Source organism: Rhipicephalus microplus, chromosome 3, assembly GCF_043290135.1.
Source record: "Rhipicephalus microplus isolate Deutch F79 chromosome 3, USDA_Rmic, whole genome shotgun sequence".
Taxonomy (NCBI): domain Eukaryota; kingdom Metazoa; phylum Arthropoda; class Arachnida; order Ixodida; family Ixodidae; genus Rhipicephalus; species Rhipicephalus microplus.
In genome coordinates, this window is record NC_134702.1 from 65,440,215 (window position 1) to 65,453,884 (window position 13,670).

General features: G+C 43.5%; 1 protein-coding gene and 2 non-coding genes across 3 annotated transcripts; 2 read left to right on the top strand and 1 right to left on the bottom strand.

Moving 5' to 3' along the window:
• Positions 1 to 1,342: 1,342 nt before the first annotated feature.
• LOC119160039 (uncharacterized) lies at positions 1,343 to 11,945 on the bottom strand. Its single transcript, XM_075888322.1, has 5 exons — positions 11,791 to 11,945; positions 8,492 to 8,595; positions 5,014 to 5,130; positions 3,536 to 3,589; positions 1,343 to 1,534 (listed from the first exon to the last, which is right to left on the bottom strand). Exons 1-5 carry the CDS (start codon positions 11,876 to 11,878, stop codon positions 1,439 to 1,441), a joined length of 459 nt encoding a protein of 152 aa, XP_075744437.1. The 5' UTR covers positions 11,879 to 11,945; the 3' UTR covers positions 1,343 to 1,438.
• Positions 6,867 to 6,938, top strand: TRNAE-UUC (transfer RNA glutamic acid (anticodon UUC)). The gene has a single exon. It is a non-coding gene; the product is annotated as a tRNA-Glu (tRNA).
• On the top strand, positions 6,946 to 7,017 carry TRNAQ-CUG (transfer RNA glutamine (anticodon CUG)). Its single transcript has one exon. It is a non-coding gene; the product is annotated as a tRNA-Gln (tRNA).
• Positions 11,946 to 13,670: the final 1,725 nt, after the last annotated feature.

The window sequence follows — 13,670 nt, forward strand, 5'->3', positions numbered from 1 at the left end:
ACGTGCGTTCTACCTTGGCGCACTACCGAAGCCTATTATTAGGGGTGAAGCACGTTACCGTTCAGGCTTCTCCGTTGTGTGTTGTACCTTGTCCGGCACAGTACACGCAAGGTACCGTAACTTTCGCGAAGTATAGGGAAGTGCCCACTAAGTCACTGCACCAATCGTCATTCTGCTGATAAACGGGGTACCCGCTACACATCTGTAAGACGTTGTGTGTACTTTGTGCTGTGGTCGATGACTAAGTTTCGAATGCTAACAGTTAAAACGTTTCTTAACCAATGCGCCTCCCAACACAGACGCTCTCGATATGTATTCCTTTGTGAGCCGTCCACATTTGTTCAGTGTGAGTGGTCTGGGCTACATCGCCCTCAGATAATTTTCGCAGAAACGTTTTTGGACCCGATACAAGTAACATTTCGTAATATAATGTACCCAAACGGTCTTATGCCCACAGGGGTGTGGCCGTCGGAAGGACTTTCTTTTGGGCGGTGCAAAACAGTGTTACATCGTGGCTGGGGGAGGCGAAGAGTTCTAGTGTAGCTTATGTGACAGAAAGTTTAACGAGGCTTGAGAGGGTCAGGTGCCCCTTTTGCAGCCCCCTGCCGACGCCCATGCACAGGGGTAACATAATTTGATGATATATTTCCAAAGAATGTTAAGCTCTTGATTGATATGTGGATTTTAACGTCCCAAAACTACCATATGATCATGAGAGACGCCGTAGTGAAGGGCTGCGGAAGTTTCGACCACCTGGGGTTCTTCTGAGACCCAAATTTGAGAACACGGGCATACAGCATTTCCGCCTCCATCGAAAATGCAGCTGCCGCAGCTGTGATTCGATCCCACGACCTGGGAATGTTAAGCTATTGCTGAATAAATATTTAAATTGGTTTTAAATAAACCTCCACTATTTTCCCATTACTATGCAACAGTTCTTGCAATGAACGTAAACCTGTTCAATTTGAATTCAATTCTTAGCCATTCACTCTGAAGCCCAACCGAGATCGAACGCTTTTCGTTTAAACAGAGCAAGAAAACTTTTCCCTTGAAAGTTCTGCTCCTCAAGAATTTTCGCGCGACGCCTTTTCCCACTCAGTGGGAATATTTAAGCTCGTGAATGTTGTGCTCAGTCAAACACATTTACAGTGAAATGGTACAGAACATTCAGTATACTTCTTTAAAACGTCAGCTCAGTTTGTCGTAAAGCGCACTCACCATGAATGTAATGCTCGATGCATGACGAGGACGTGAGAGAACCTTTGTTTCGCAGCTAAATTTGCGGCAAAGGCGTTCAAATGTACATGAAAGCCCAGTCATCATGAAGAGCGAATGGCCCGCGTAAGTGTAAAAAGAGGCTTTATTTTTCTCCGAGTACGGGCTGTTGGACAGGACAGACGAGAAGAAAGTGACACGGATCTTCAGTGCTTGTGGGCGCCTATTCTATGGACACAGCGATTTGGTACCAGTGGATACACACGAAGAAGTTTTTGCGATTCGCAACCGGCACCGTAGGTCTCCGAAAGCTGCAGCCCTGCGAAGCAGATGGAAAATAAAGTTTTTATTTGACGGCACACCTTTACTTCAGTTAAATAACATAGTGGCCATAATAATTGACCCGATTCTTCCCCATATGTGTGGGTGTTTGTATATCGAAATTTTAAAGTGAGTTAGCTGTTAATGTGAGCTAAATGCGTCAGCATGCACATTATTTTTTTTACTCGAGTTACCCTAAATAATCTTAACCAATACCGGACACTACTAATCGGTACCGAAATCGACCAGCAATATGTGGTGCTGGTATTGTACGAGTAACTGTGGTCTATACACCCTTTCAGCAGCGAGGGGGAGCGCCTCCTTTCGGTACTGTGGCACGGGATTACTCTGACGTCACTGCCTTGGCAGGACATTTTCAGGGTGAAGCATATTTACCACTGGCCAGCGAGGATTATGGAAGCACCGAGGAAGCCATGGGTGGAAACGTGTATATAGAGTTCGCGCAGCAGGCTTCAGGCACAACTGTATGCTTAATTAGATTTTGACCATTGTGGTAATGCATTATTTACAGCCTACATACTTTTGTTGCTCCCTATAGAGCCGCGAGCAGCTTTACTTCATTCACGTCCTATAGCTCTTCTACCACAATGAACGCTTCTTTGGCTAACCTCCCTGTCCTTCCTCATTTATTCCTCCTCCTCCTCCTCCTGAACGCTTCTTGAGCCTTGTGGTTTAATTTAGCTGAAGCAAAGGTGACCTTCATATATCCTGGTACAAGCTCCTTTCGACTGATCTCCTTTCGACAATCTTTGATAGCGCCAGTTCGTTATATCGCAACTTCCAGTAACAAGTGTGCAAGGGAGGCGCGTTTTATCACCCATTACTGGACGACAAAAAGAAGTTTACAGGATTGTGCCTATAGAACGTATACAGCCTGACTGCGCTTCCTCTTTGGGCAACGCTGGGACGCCATGCGGCGTGATAGGGTAACCCGGTAGCCCGGTAACGATGTGACGACGTTGCCAGCGATACGCACAACCGCAAGCAGAGCTTATGTAGATTATTGTGAACTTGGCCCGTGTAATTTAAGGGCCATCTGTACACCCATTCTGTCCGTTGCCCGCCGTCCCTACAAGTAATACGGTATCAATTGCGGATGGAATCATTTCATTCATGCCCCCGGCTTTCGTCTTGTTCTGACGCAATGCTACGACTGGCCATTTAATTTGCTCCTACAAGCTCACGAACTAGGTGATGCCAGCAATGCAGCTTCCGCATGCACTACATTAGCCATCGTTGTACATTCGCCTCTGAAGATAGCTATACTATAGAGAGGTAGTCCGGCAACGTTGTCCTAGGCGTTATTATAGATAACTCAACATTACCATTGACCTTAACCATGGAGTGGCTACTGGGGAATAGTCCCAAGAGGGGCACTAATCTTATAATATCCGTATGCTCGTCAATGTGTTCGTGAGAACTGCCGCGATACCGTCCAGTTCGATGGACTATGGGGATTGCGCTTCCAGCCGGTGGCAAGTTGCATTTTCATCCGATTTTATTTTCGTTCGTTTTATTACCTTGAGTGATACAAGTGGTGAACGAGGTGAAGTTACTCAGCACTTTCGTCGCCTTCAGTGTCGGTTTGCATCTTGTCTAACAAAAAAACAACAACTGCCTTTTGTATGATTTGTTTCTCTTATTATTTATTCAGTTGATTAGTTGGTAAGTTAGTTGCTTGTTAGCTATTCTGTAGAGCTTGCTTCTGAAGATGGAGGCATATAGTTAGTAGCGATATTTATTTATTTGTTCAGTTGATCAGTTAGTAAGTCAGTTGCTTGTTAGCTATTCTGTAGAGCTTGCTTCTGAAGATGTAGACATATGGTTAGCAGCAAAATTTGCTTAATGACCGCATTGTGGTTCAAGCACACTGTCACGTTAACTGTAAAGCTACAACCCAAATTGACATCACATGTATATGGCACGATTCTACTGCTTCTACATTTGAAGAGTGTCAGCACACGAGTGACGCACTTACGAATAGCTTTTCGCTGACTTCGCCAGCGGGCTTGGGCAGGTCTTGCATTCCGGACTTGCAAATAAGAAAGACAGATGGTTGAAAACATCAACAGGTACCAAAAAAAAATAGGCAGATCAAACGCACAGTAGGAATCGATTATATGCGAAGCACGAATGAGGAAGATTGATATATGTCACTTTAAATTGAGCACACTGTTATGAGGCGAACGTAAATTATGCCGTGCGTAGATCACTTCCACGTCGTGCTTATCATGCTTGCGCCTGTCATTTGCGTTCGTCGTCCATTCACGTCAAGTAATACCAAATTTGGTATATGTGAAGCTAGCTGAACGGCCACAATCATGCTATGAGCGTAGCATGTAGTTATGTTTTACATGACGCATTTGATGATTATCATGTTTGTACGTGTCATCTACCTTCGTAGTCTATTCACGTCTCGTGATACAAAATTTGGTATATGTGAAGCTAGTGAAACGGCCGCGAGCACGCTACGAGCGTAGCATGTAGTCATGTTTTACATGACACGCATGTCATTATTATCATGTTCGGACGTCATTTACTTTTATTGTCTGGTCACGCCACGTGATAATAAACTTGGTATATCTGGAGCTAGTGAAACGGCCGCGAGCCTGCTATGAGCGTGGCATGCAGTCATATTTTTCATCATGACACGCATACTATGATTATCATGTTTGGACGTGTCATTTACCTTCGTCGTCTATTCACGTCCCGTAATACCAAACTGTGAATATGTGAAGCTAGCCAAACGACCGCGAGCGCACCATGAGCGTAGCGTGTAGTCATGACTTACATGACATGCATGTCATGATTTTCACGTTAGTGTCTGTCACTTATGTTCGCCATGCAGTCATGTCATACCATACCAGTTTTGCAATAAGTCATGTAAACTAAACCACGGCAATAGCAGCAAGACCGCGTAATGCAAATCATAACATTCATGACATACATGTCATGATTTTCATTTCATGACTAGTCACTTATGCTCGTCATAAACTAATGTTGTGGCATACCAATTCTGGTATAGATATCATTATTGAAGCGGCCAGGGGAGCTAAAAGTCGTAGGTGGACAGACAGACAGACAGACAGACAGACAGACAGACAGACAGACAGACAGACAGACAGACAGACAGACAGACAGACAGACAGACAGACAGACAGACAGACAGACAGACAGACAGATAGATAGATAGATAGATAGATAGATAGATAGATAGATAGATAGATAGATAGATAGATAGATAGATAGATAGATAGATAGATAGATAGATAGATAGATAGATAGATAGATAGATAGATAGATAGATAGATAGATAGATAGATAGATAGATAGATAGATAGATAGATAGATAGATAGATAGATAGATAGATAGATAGATAGATAGATAGATAGATAGATAGATAGATAGATAGATAGATAGATAGATATGCCCTCGGCGAAATTACACCGCCTCACCAGCTGGGTCTTGATCTTCTCAACGATGCACTGGACAATCTTTTCCTTCTGCTCACCATCACCCTGCTGCGCGGATGACAGACAGCCATCGTATTCGGTGCAGATGGTCGGCAATACCTGTGAACGTCAGGGAAGTTCACTGCACTCTGCTCAAACATAAAGATGGCGAGAGAGAAAAAAAAGACAAGTAAATGTTTTTATAGAGCGGGAGAACTATTGAACGGCTTGACTGATCTTCCACGGGGACACTTAAGAGAAAGAATAGGGTAGTTTAGACTGACAAATTATGCGCTGAAAACTCTTAGTGTTGCAGTTTTTCCGCCATAGGTTCATTAATAGGTGAGAAAATCAACGTCGAAAGTATCCCTCTTAATTTTCCCGCCGAAATGTCAGATCATGACATTATTGGTTTTATTATGTTTGTTTACCTTATTGGTTCAAAAACTGTATTTGAATCTTAATAAGTTAAGTTTCTGCCACCCCCAGAAGGCAAAGTACTTCGTTGTTTTTTTTTTTTTTGCCTACTTCTTAGGCTCTAGTAGACGCGATCAAAATCTACAATGTCGCGTCAACTGGTGCAGGGACTTCAGCGCTACCACCCACATTTTCTTTTAGTGCGTCTTCTCGGCTACCAAGTGTCTCCTCACAGCAATGGTCGTGTCTGTATATAAAGAGCGAATAGAATGAGAAAATCATAACAGGAGTAAGGACACTATAAAGATAATTTTTCAGGGTAAATACTAGAAAAAAGCGATACAAAAAAAATGAGATATAGAGATAGCGTAGCGTAAATAAAAGCCGTGCGCTAGAGGGATAACGTTTCATTACAAAGTATTCGTGTTAAACTAGATTCGTCCATTTAACACTGTGAATATTAATTTTATTGACTGATGAAAACATATATAACTAATATTGTTTAGTTTATAATTGCTAGTATAATTGATATTATTACTGCTTGGTTAAACTTTGTAAACGTTTGGTTGGTCTGGCGCACTCTCTTTAAAAGTTTCACGTTGTGTATTGATGAATAAACAATATTTCTTGTCACCACATTGTCAAATCTAATTTCCCGTGGAAAGTGTTCTCATAAAATAATTCATTCGAAGTGGATTGGACCTCTTTACATCAAATATAGCATTTGGGAGCCCTGTCGTTTGGCTAATTGTAAAGGTATGCCAGCGGAAATATGATAGTATCAATTTTGAGACTAACTACTAACAATATTATGATTTTAATAATAACTTCTCAAATCACCAATGAAAGTTTAATAAATATATACCAATACTACTGACTATACTTCTCAAATTACCCATGTGAACTTCTAAAATTAAATTTTATTTTATCGTGGTTGATACAGTTCAATTGTAACCATTTTTTTAAAACTCACTCGTATATCCCGGTTCATTCCCCAGAGAGGGTGCGGGCAATTGATGGAGGATATCGTCATTATCATTATAGCCATTATGATCATCATCAACAAAGACCGCGTTCTTTTTGCAAGGCCAATAAAGCAATGAATAAAAAAAGAAGTGTGTATGTGATGTAAGTGAGAGAGGAAGAGAGACAGAGAAAGAACACGAAGTAAGTAGGGAGGTTTTTAAGTATGTTTTTTGGAGGGGGGGGGGGGGGCAGTTGCTCAAATGTAAATTTCAATGAGACCGAAACTAAAACGAACAAAGAAAAAAAAAAGAAAAGAAGATTGCACTCTTCCTGCAGGTTGAATAACGCTTTCCTGTGTTTCGCAATATGTTGCATCTTCTTGCACCGTTCGTTTTCTCTGCGTCTAAGAGATCGATTTCGCCGGCGGGCACAGCGCCGGCTTGACAAGCGATTCTAAACCGCGGTTCTTCGTCTCCGGCGTGGTCTAGTGGCTAGGATATCTGGCTTTCACCCAGAAGGCCCGGGTTCGATTCCCGGCGTCGGAACACTTTCGGTCTCATGGTGTAACGGTTAGCACTCTGGACTCTGAATCCAGCGATCCGAGTTCAAATCTCGGTGAGACCTATTTTTTTTTTCCTGGTTACTTTTTAAAATTAGGTTTAGAGTGTGTCACACGTCAAAGTAAAGAGAGTTATTGAGTGTGTGGCACGCCGTTGTGTGTTGCTGGTTAAATTCGACAGCCTTGGTTTCTCCAACTAAAAATAACGCGAGTGGTTCACTTATTTTTATTTTTATTTTATTTTTACGCGTCGAATAGTGGCACCCATGGCCTGGAAACGAAGCGGCGTTCTTGTGCTTTGCAACGCAATTGCTTAGCCCCTGAAAATATGTCTCAGAAGACACACCCTATTTTTTTTTTAATTCACTAATACGCGTTTGCGTGTACGTATGTACACTTTGAGGGTGCGTAGCATTTATATTTTGAGCTGAATGCATGCAACTGCTCCGTTTTTTTAGCCGCCTAATTAGGTGGAAACTTTGTCTTGGTATTGAAGCATCGAGATGCATCACCACTATTTGTTAAGTATTTGTAAATCACTGCGAAAGACAGTGGCTTCCATAACGTGCCATTAGTTATTACTGAAGAGACATTGTTTTGAAGCGGCCATCGCAATGCCTTTGCACAACATGAAGAGGCATCCTGCCTAACTTGTATTTATTTCTGTCCTTCTTCTTTTTCAACGAGGTGGTATTGAAATTTTACTGACTGTACTCATTTTTACTTTGCTCTTCCAAACTTAGGCCTATTTTCACCGACAGTGTGCACAACTAAATAACCAGCTAACTAGGCGTAAAAGAGCATGGTTAGTTTAAGTAAGCATTGCTTTACCCGCATGCAGCCACGTAACGAAGAAAGGCAAACTAAAATGAAAAAGGTCGAGTTGCATTCTGCAAAACTTCATCTGGTGTGGTTCAGTGGCTGTTCGTTTTCATTTCGCTTTAGTAGAAGGTTGTAGTGATCAGCGTATTATAATAATGGGAAATACTTAACACGTGTTTAACAGGACACCAAAGAGAAACATTGACTTGGTTTAGATTGATAAACTTCACTCTGAAAACTGTAATGTTATACGTTTACTGTCATAAGTTCATTATTAACGGGGGAAAGTCGGGGTTGAAGTTTTATTTATTTTTTATTTCTCAACGAAATCTCCACGCGAGACGTTAAAATTTTCCAAATGGATTTTCTCGTATTTCTGTGACATTGGCTCAATGATTTTTTTTTTCAAACTTCGTATGACACGTCCAGAACACACACAGAAGACGATGCATCTCATTTTTATCCAGTAGAAGATATATAGGATCCAGTAGACGCCTTCCAAATTTGCTAAGTGATGATTTGGTGCGGGAACCTTACAGTGGCGTTTACACCCGCATTCTATTTTCTCGTGTTTTCTCGCTTACTTAATAGCGTCATGACGCGGTAAAAGTGGCGTGTTCTGGGTTGTGAAATTGTGCTGTATCGATAGGCGAAAATTCGCTTTGATCTTTAGTGTCCCTTCGAGTTGGCGAGCAGCACGTTCATCAGGTCGTATACCTTTGTCAAGTACTTGGACGGAATTCCGTGCTGGTCGTAGTTCTCGTAGCAGTCAACGAACATATCTGCCGCTGCCGTCAGCATGGACATCATTTCCTTCTTGTCTGTCGATAGAGGATAAAGAAAGAAAAAAAAAACTTTACAATATAGTTCACGTGATTTGTACGTGAAGCCATGTAACATATAGGGGTGTAAGAAGAATTTTTTTTTTAGGTGAAAGATTTAGGAGGGGGAAGGGGTGAGGAATGGCACTTACTTGAAGTGGTCATTTTCCACTCTCTATGTCATGGCAAAAAAAGGGACAAGGGGGGGAGGGGGACAGGGGCCCAGTTTGCTACGCCATTGATAGCACGTCATGTCAATGACATGGAGAGAAGTGAACTGTAAACAAAATTTATTTGTCATGATAGTTTTCTTAGCTCATCAGCCCTAAAACTCCCGTGCCCGAATCCCATACTCTGTCAAAGCGCAGTGAAAATGGCATACATGTGGTCATTATGCTCCTATTGCTAACTGACGGAGCGTAAAAACCGCATTACCTTACTTACTTCCCACGGAGTTTCAGGTCATGTGGATACAAACTCCTCACGGAAGTTTTAAAAACTTTAAATCATTATTCAAGAAGTAATAGTCAACGTCTTGCCCACTTCAATTTCGCTTGTCCTCTATTATTATTTTTATAGACCGCATCTTTATTTGCCTTCTGGAACTGCGCATTGAAGAACCACTCATTATCTTGACTGCGGTTATCACCTGACGGTGCAGCCGGCACAGAGACTGCTGGTTTCATTACGTCACAGTCCATGGTTCACAAGTGAACAACGCAGCAGTCACGCAATAAAAACGGGTCGTGAACTATTTAATTTTGGGCATGACGCTATGGCCTTATCTTTGTCTTTCGCCTAACTAGCAGCCAATCGCCATAGATAACAGCACCGTTTAGAAGTATAATGAACATTCTGGTCTTAAATAACGTCCGTAAGCCCCACGTTTTTTTACCGTTTCATCATTTCATGGGGAAATCACCCCGACAGCGATAGAACTGACAGTTGGGCGAATGGCCACTGATTTATCGTGCAATGCTCAACGCTATACTCGGGGACAACTTTCTGTGGCAATGAAGGGAAAGCTACGTGGGCGGAGCTACTGCTCCTGTACTCCTCCGCGAAGTAGTCCGGTTCTGCTCGTGTTTCAAAGACGGCCGTGTTCAGGTAATTCCACGGCACACAATTTCATATATGTCTGCTTGTGCAGTTATTTGTGAGTGAAATTCGACACAAGCTCCTTCAGCCAGTCCTCGGAATAGTTGTAGGGCGGCACGCGCTTACGACGAAGAGGCCATTTTGACTGTTAGGTGCCCGTCAAACGTGCGACGTTTTCAGACGCGCAAAAACGCAAAGCTATACTCTTCAAAAAGCAGCAACAGATGTGAATATCTCCTCAGTGCGTGCAGCGTCTCTTTATAAACAGCATCCAGTAAAAAATAATGTTGTTCTTTTTTTATTATTTTCACGCGGAAAACACGGGCGCATTTGTGGCGCTATATTCTACAGCGGTGGCATACGCTCACTTTGGCTCCGTAGGCTTCCCTTCATTGCCACATAAAGTTGTCCCCGAGTATAGGCAAGTGAAAAGAAGAAACCCAAACAACCTGTGGTGATAAGTCCATCTCGATATCACAGTTTTTCTACTGCGCAGCATGCGACGCTACAAGTCTTATAAAAGTTTCTCTTTGTTAACCATATATATGAAAACTTGAAAGCGAAACACGGCGTTTCCATTCGACCACGTGTTTAGAGCACCGCCCGGTGCTCTTGCAAGGATGACGTATACTTAAGTGCCGTTCTTGTTTCTAATGAAGCAGTCAAGTGTTCGCGCTTGTCTCGTTTCGGTCTCTAACGATATAGCCGGATGTTGCACCGTGAATGACGCACCGGAACGGTACTCCAGAAACGAACGCTAGGCGGAAGCGTCGAGTTCGTCTGGAAGGTGAGTCATTCGCCGGCACTGTTGGCGTCCGTCGACAGTTGTCCCAGCTGGGCAGTGCGAACGAAGACGCGTATTTTCGGACCCTTTCAGCCCTATAACAGCTGTTTGAGAAGTTGCGCCACGTAGGTTTTGGCATAGATAGTTGATTCTGATATCACCATAGAACTACTGACGTGCAGTGTGCATAAATGTAGTCTGGTTCGGATCCCATTGTCCTATAGCGGTACATCCCACCTCCCATGCAGCTCGTACACACGCCCTCACATACCTACGGACGATGAAATACTAATCTGAAACTTGAAAAACACCAACGACAACGCTGAAATGTACGACGGCGCGTGTATAAGTGCTGATGCGTCTGACCGAAGACCAGATTATCGTTGACCGATGAACATGTTAACCGCTAGCGTTATAAAGTGACTGTGTATTGCAGTTGTTGAAGTTTAGAGTGCAAAGCTGCGATATGATTATGAGAGATTCTGTAGTGAAAGGCTCCGTAAGTTTCGATTTCACTGGCTTCCTTGAGGTGTACTCAAATGCAAGCACACGGGCCTCAAACAGTTTCGCCTCCACCGAAAATGTGGCCTCCGCGGCTGGGTTCAGACCCCGATATCGGACCGCACTATAACCACTACACCACCGTGGCGGGTTCCCTCTTTCGATCCTAATGATCACGTCACCAGTCCTGTACGCAAGTATTACTCCATGAGCTTGTTACTATATGAAAAGTTTGGAAGAAGCAAAGAAAGTTGCCCATCTTTTGTCCCCCTTTTTTCAATACCTGCCTACTGACCCACCGTCCATGGCAGATTAGCACGCAAAGCGTCACGCTGCTGGTCTCGAACACGTGGGTTCGATTCCCGGTCACGGCAACCTCATTTCGAATGGGGCGAAATGCAATAAACACCCGCCTTCTTGATTTGGGAGTGTCCCGATGAGCCTCAGGTACTCCAAAATAATCCCCCCGTCAGAATGGCGTAACAGACAATCATATCGCGGTTTCGTCTCGTAAGACCGCAGGAATTATAATTTATGCCCTCTTAGAATATGAATGCAACGTTTTTTTTTTCTTCTGTGTTCGCCCGCTCGTCAAATATTGCGTAGAACTAACCCCGCTGCTATGCACTGCGCTGCATTATAGGCACACTTCTGGGCTCAGCTCACAACTACACCGCACCAAACAAAACTAGACCACTCATTTTCGCTATTATTCGGCAAATACTGCATGAACGTTCCGTATCGACAGATTATACGGTCTATGCCACTAGTTTGCGACATCGTTGCGTCAGTCTACCGGTGATCCAACGTACTGGGTTGGGGGCCGCAGGCGTCCTCCAGCGGTGATCCACGGGCGAGCCCCAAGAGCAGCCACGAAGCGGCCAGCAGCGTGCCGATCATGGCCGTCGTCTCGCGAGGTTTTGCTCACTGGCGCCCTTCATGGCGGAGCCATGTTTGAACAGCCAGCCAGGGAGACTGTCACGGTACGTGCACTCGATCTTCCGCTATGCGAGCGTCACATCCATCAACGAGCGTATGAATCCATTAGTACCGTGCAGCGTGCGTTGTGCTGCAGCCAGTGTAGAACCTTACCGAGGTTAACACGGCTTTATGCTCCGTATACGCTGATCAGGGCCACTCAGAGGTATCCGATTCCAAGGTTGGCTTCTCTACGATGGATCACCGAAAGGGCGATTTAGCAGTGCGTGCGAAATAACCACTCGATTAGTCAAACCAATTTTACTGAAGTGCACGAAACTGCCTGTAATGTCCAGAATTAATCTTATTGCGCGCATCGTAGCTAAGCAGACACACAAGAGCGTCCGTATTTCAATGTTAAAAAAAGGCCTGTACGTAAATCAATGCTGAAAGACATTCACGGCCATGGTGTTCATTGTCAATTATGCTGGAGCGATAATGGTGATGTCTCACGTAAAATAACTTGAACCTCTAAAGAATGTAACTAGAGAGGTGATACAAACGAGTTCCCCGGCAAAACATTGGCGGTTCATGTAGGCCTCGGTCAAGTTTAGTCTAGACGGCTCGACCACTGTTCTTGCGATCAAGCTGATTCGACAATGAAACACCTTGTTACAGGCGAATGCTCTCATTCTGAAGTGTTCCGCATGCACCATTGAAATAACTGCCTATGCTCTCCACAATGTTATTAAGTGCCAGGGCTTAAATATGTAATTTATTGTGATACCGTATCCATTAAATTAGTATACACACATATACACACACATATATATATATATATATATATATATATATATATATATATATATATATATATATATATATATATATATATATATATATATATATATATATATATATATATATATATATATTTGTTGCGTTGAAAGCCTAAAACACAGAAGTTGTTAATAAAGCTGCTCATTTGTCTATTTGAAAAAGCTCTCGCGCCAACGCGATAACTTTGTGTGAGCAGCATAAATAACACTCATACAAACACAAGAAAAAAGAACAAATATATCTCAGACATTATGCGTAGCAGATATGCTCATGTATGGGTACGCAACCGTATGTAGATCATAAGGTATACGGGACACAAAAGAACCTAGAAGATTGCCACTCTCTCGTAAGACAGTATTGTGGTTATTTCCACTCTGTGCTATTACATTAGCAATGAATGATCGTGCAAAAGACGTGATGTAATAATGAAGAGCACGAAGAACACTTCAGCGGGTGCCCCGGCGCTAACGTTTCGTCACATTAGACGAATTTAATGCAACCGTGTTTTACGACAAGGGATCGACGGCCAACTCGTTCACGTCGTGTTTGCGTCAATGAAGCTTGTTAAGCACTAACCAGACGTACGTGTTTGGCGGTGGTGGTTGTGGTTAGAGAAAGGAAAAGGCGCCTCATTTGTGCAGCCCTTAAGGGAGCACGGCGCAGCGTCTGACGTGTTGCAACGCGTCATCACGTAGCGTGTAGACTCAGCTCCACCCTTCTCCGTACGGAGGGAGAGGGCACGTGGCTGCCCGACGCTGCACGCCCTCTCTCTCCATAGGGTGAGGGCGCGGCGCCTGATCTACACGCCACGTTCTGATGCTTTGTAACGCGTATGTTTGGTAGGGGTACAGCCTCTGTAGTTAGGGCTTTGTGATAGCGAGAAAGCGTGAGGCTAAGATCATATTTCTTGGGAACATTTGTGTAACGCGTGCAC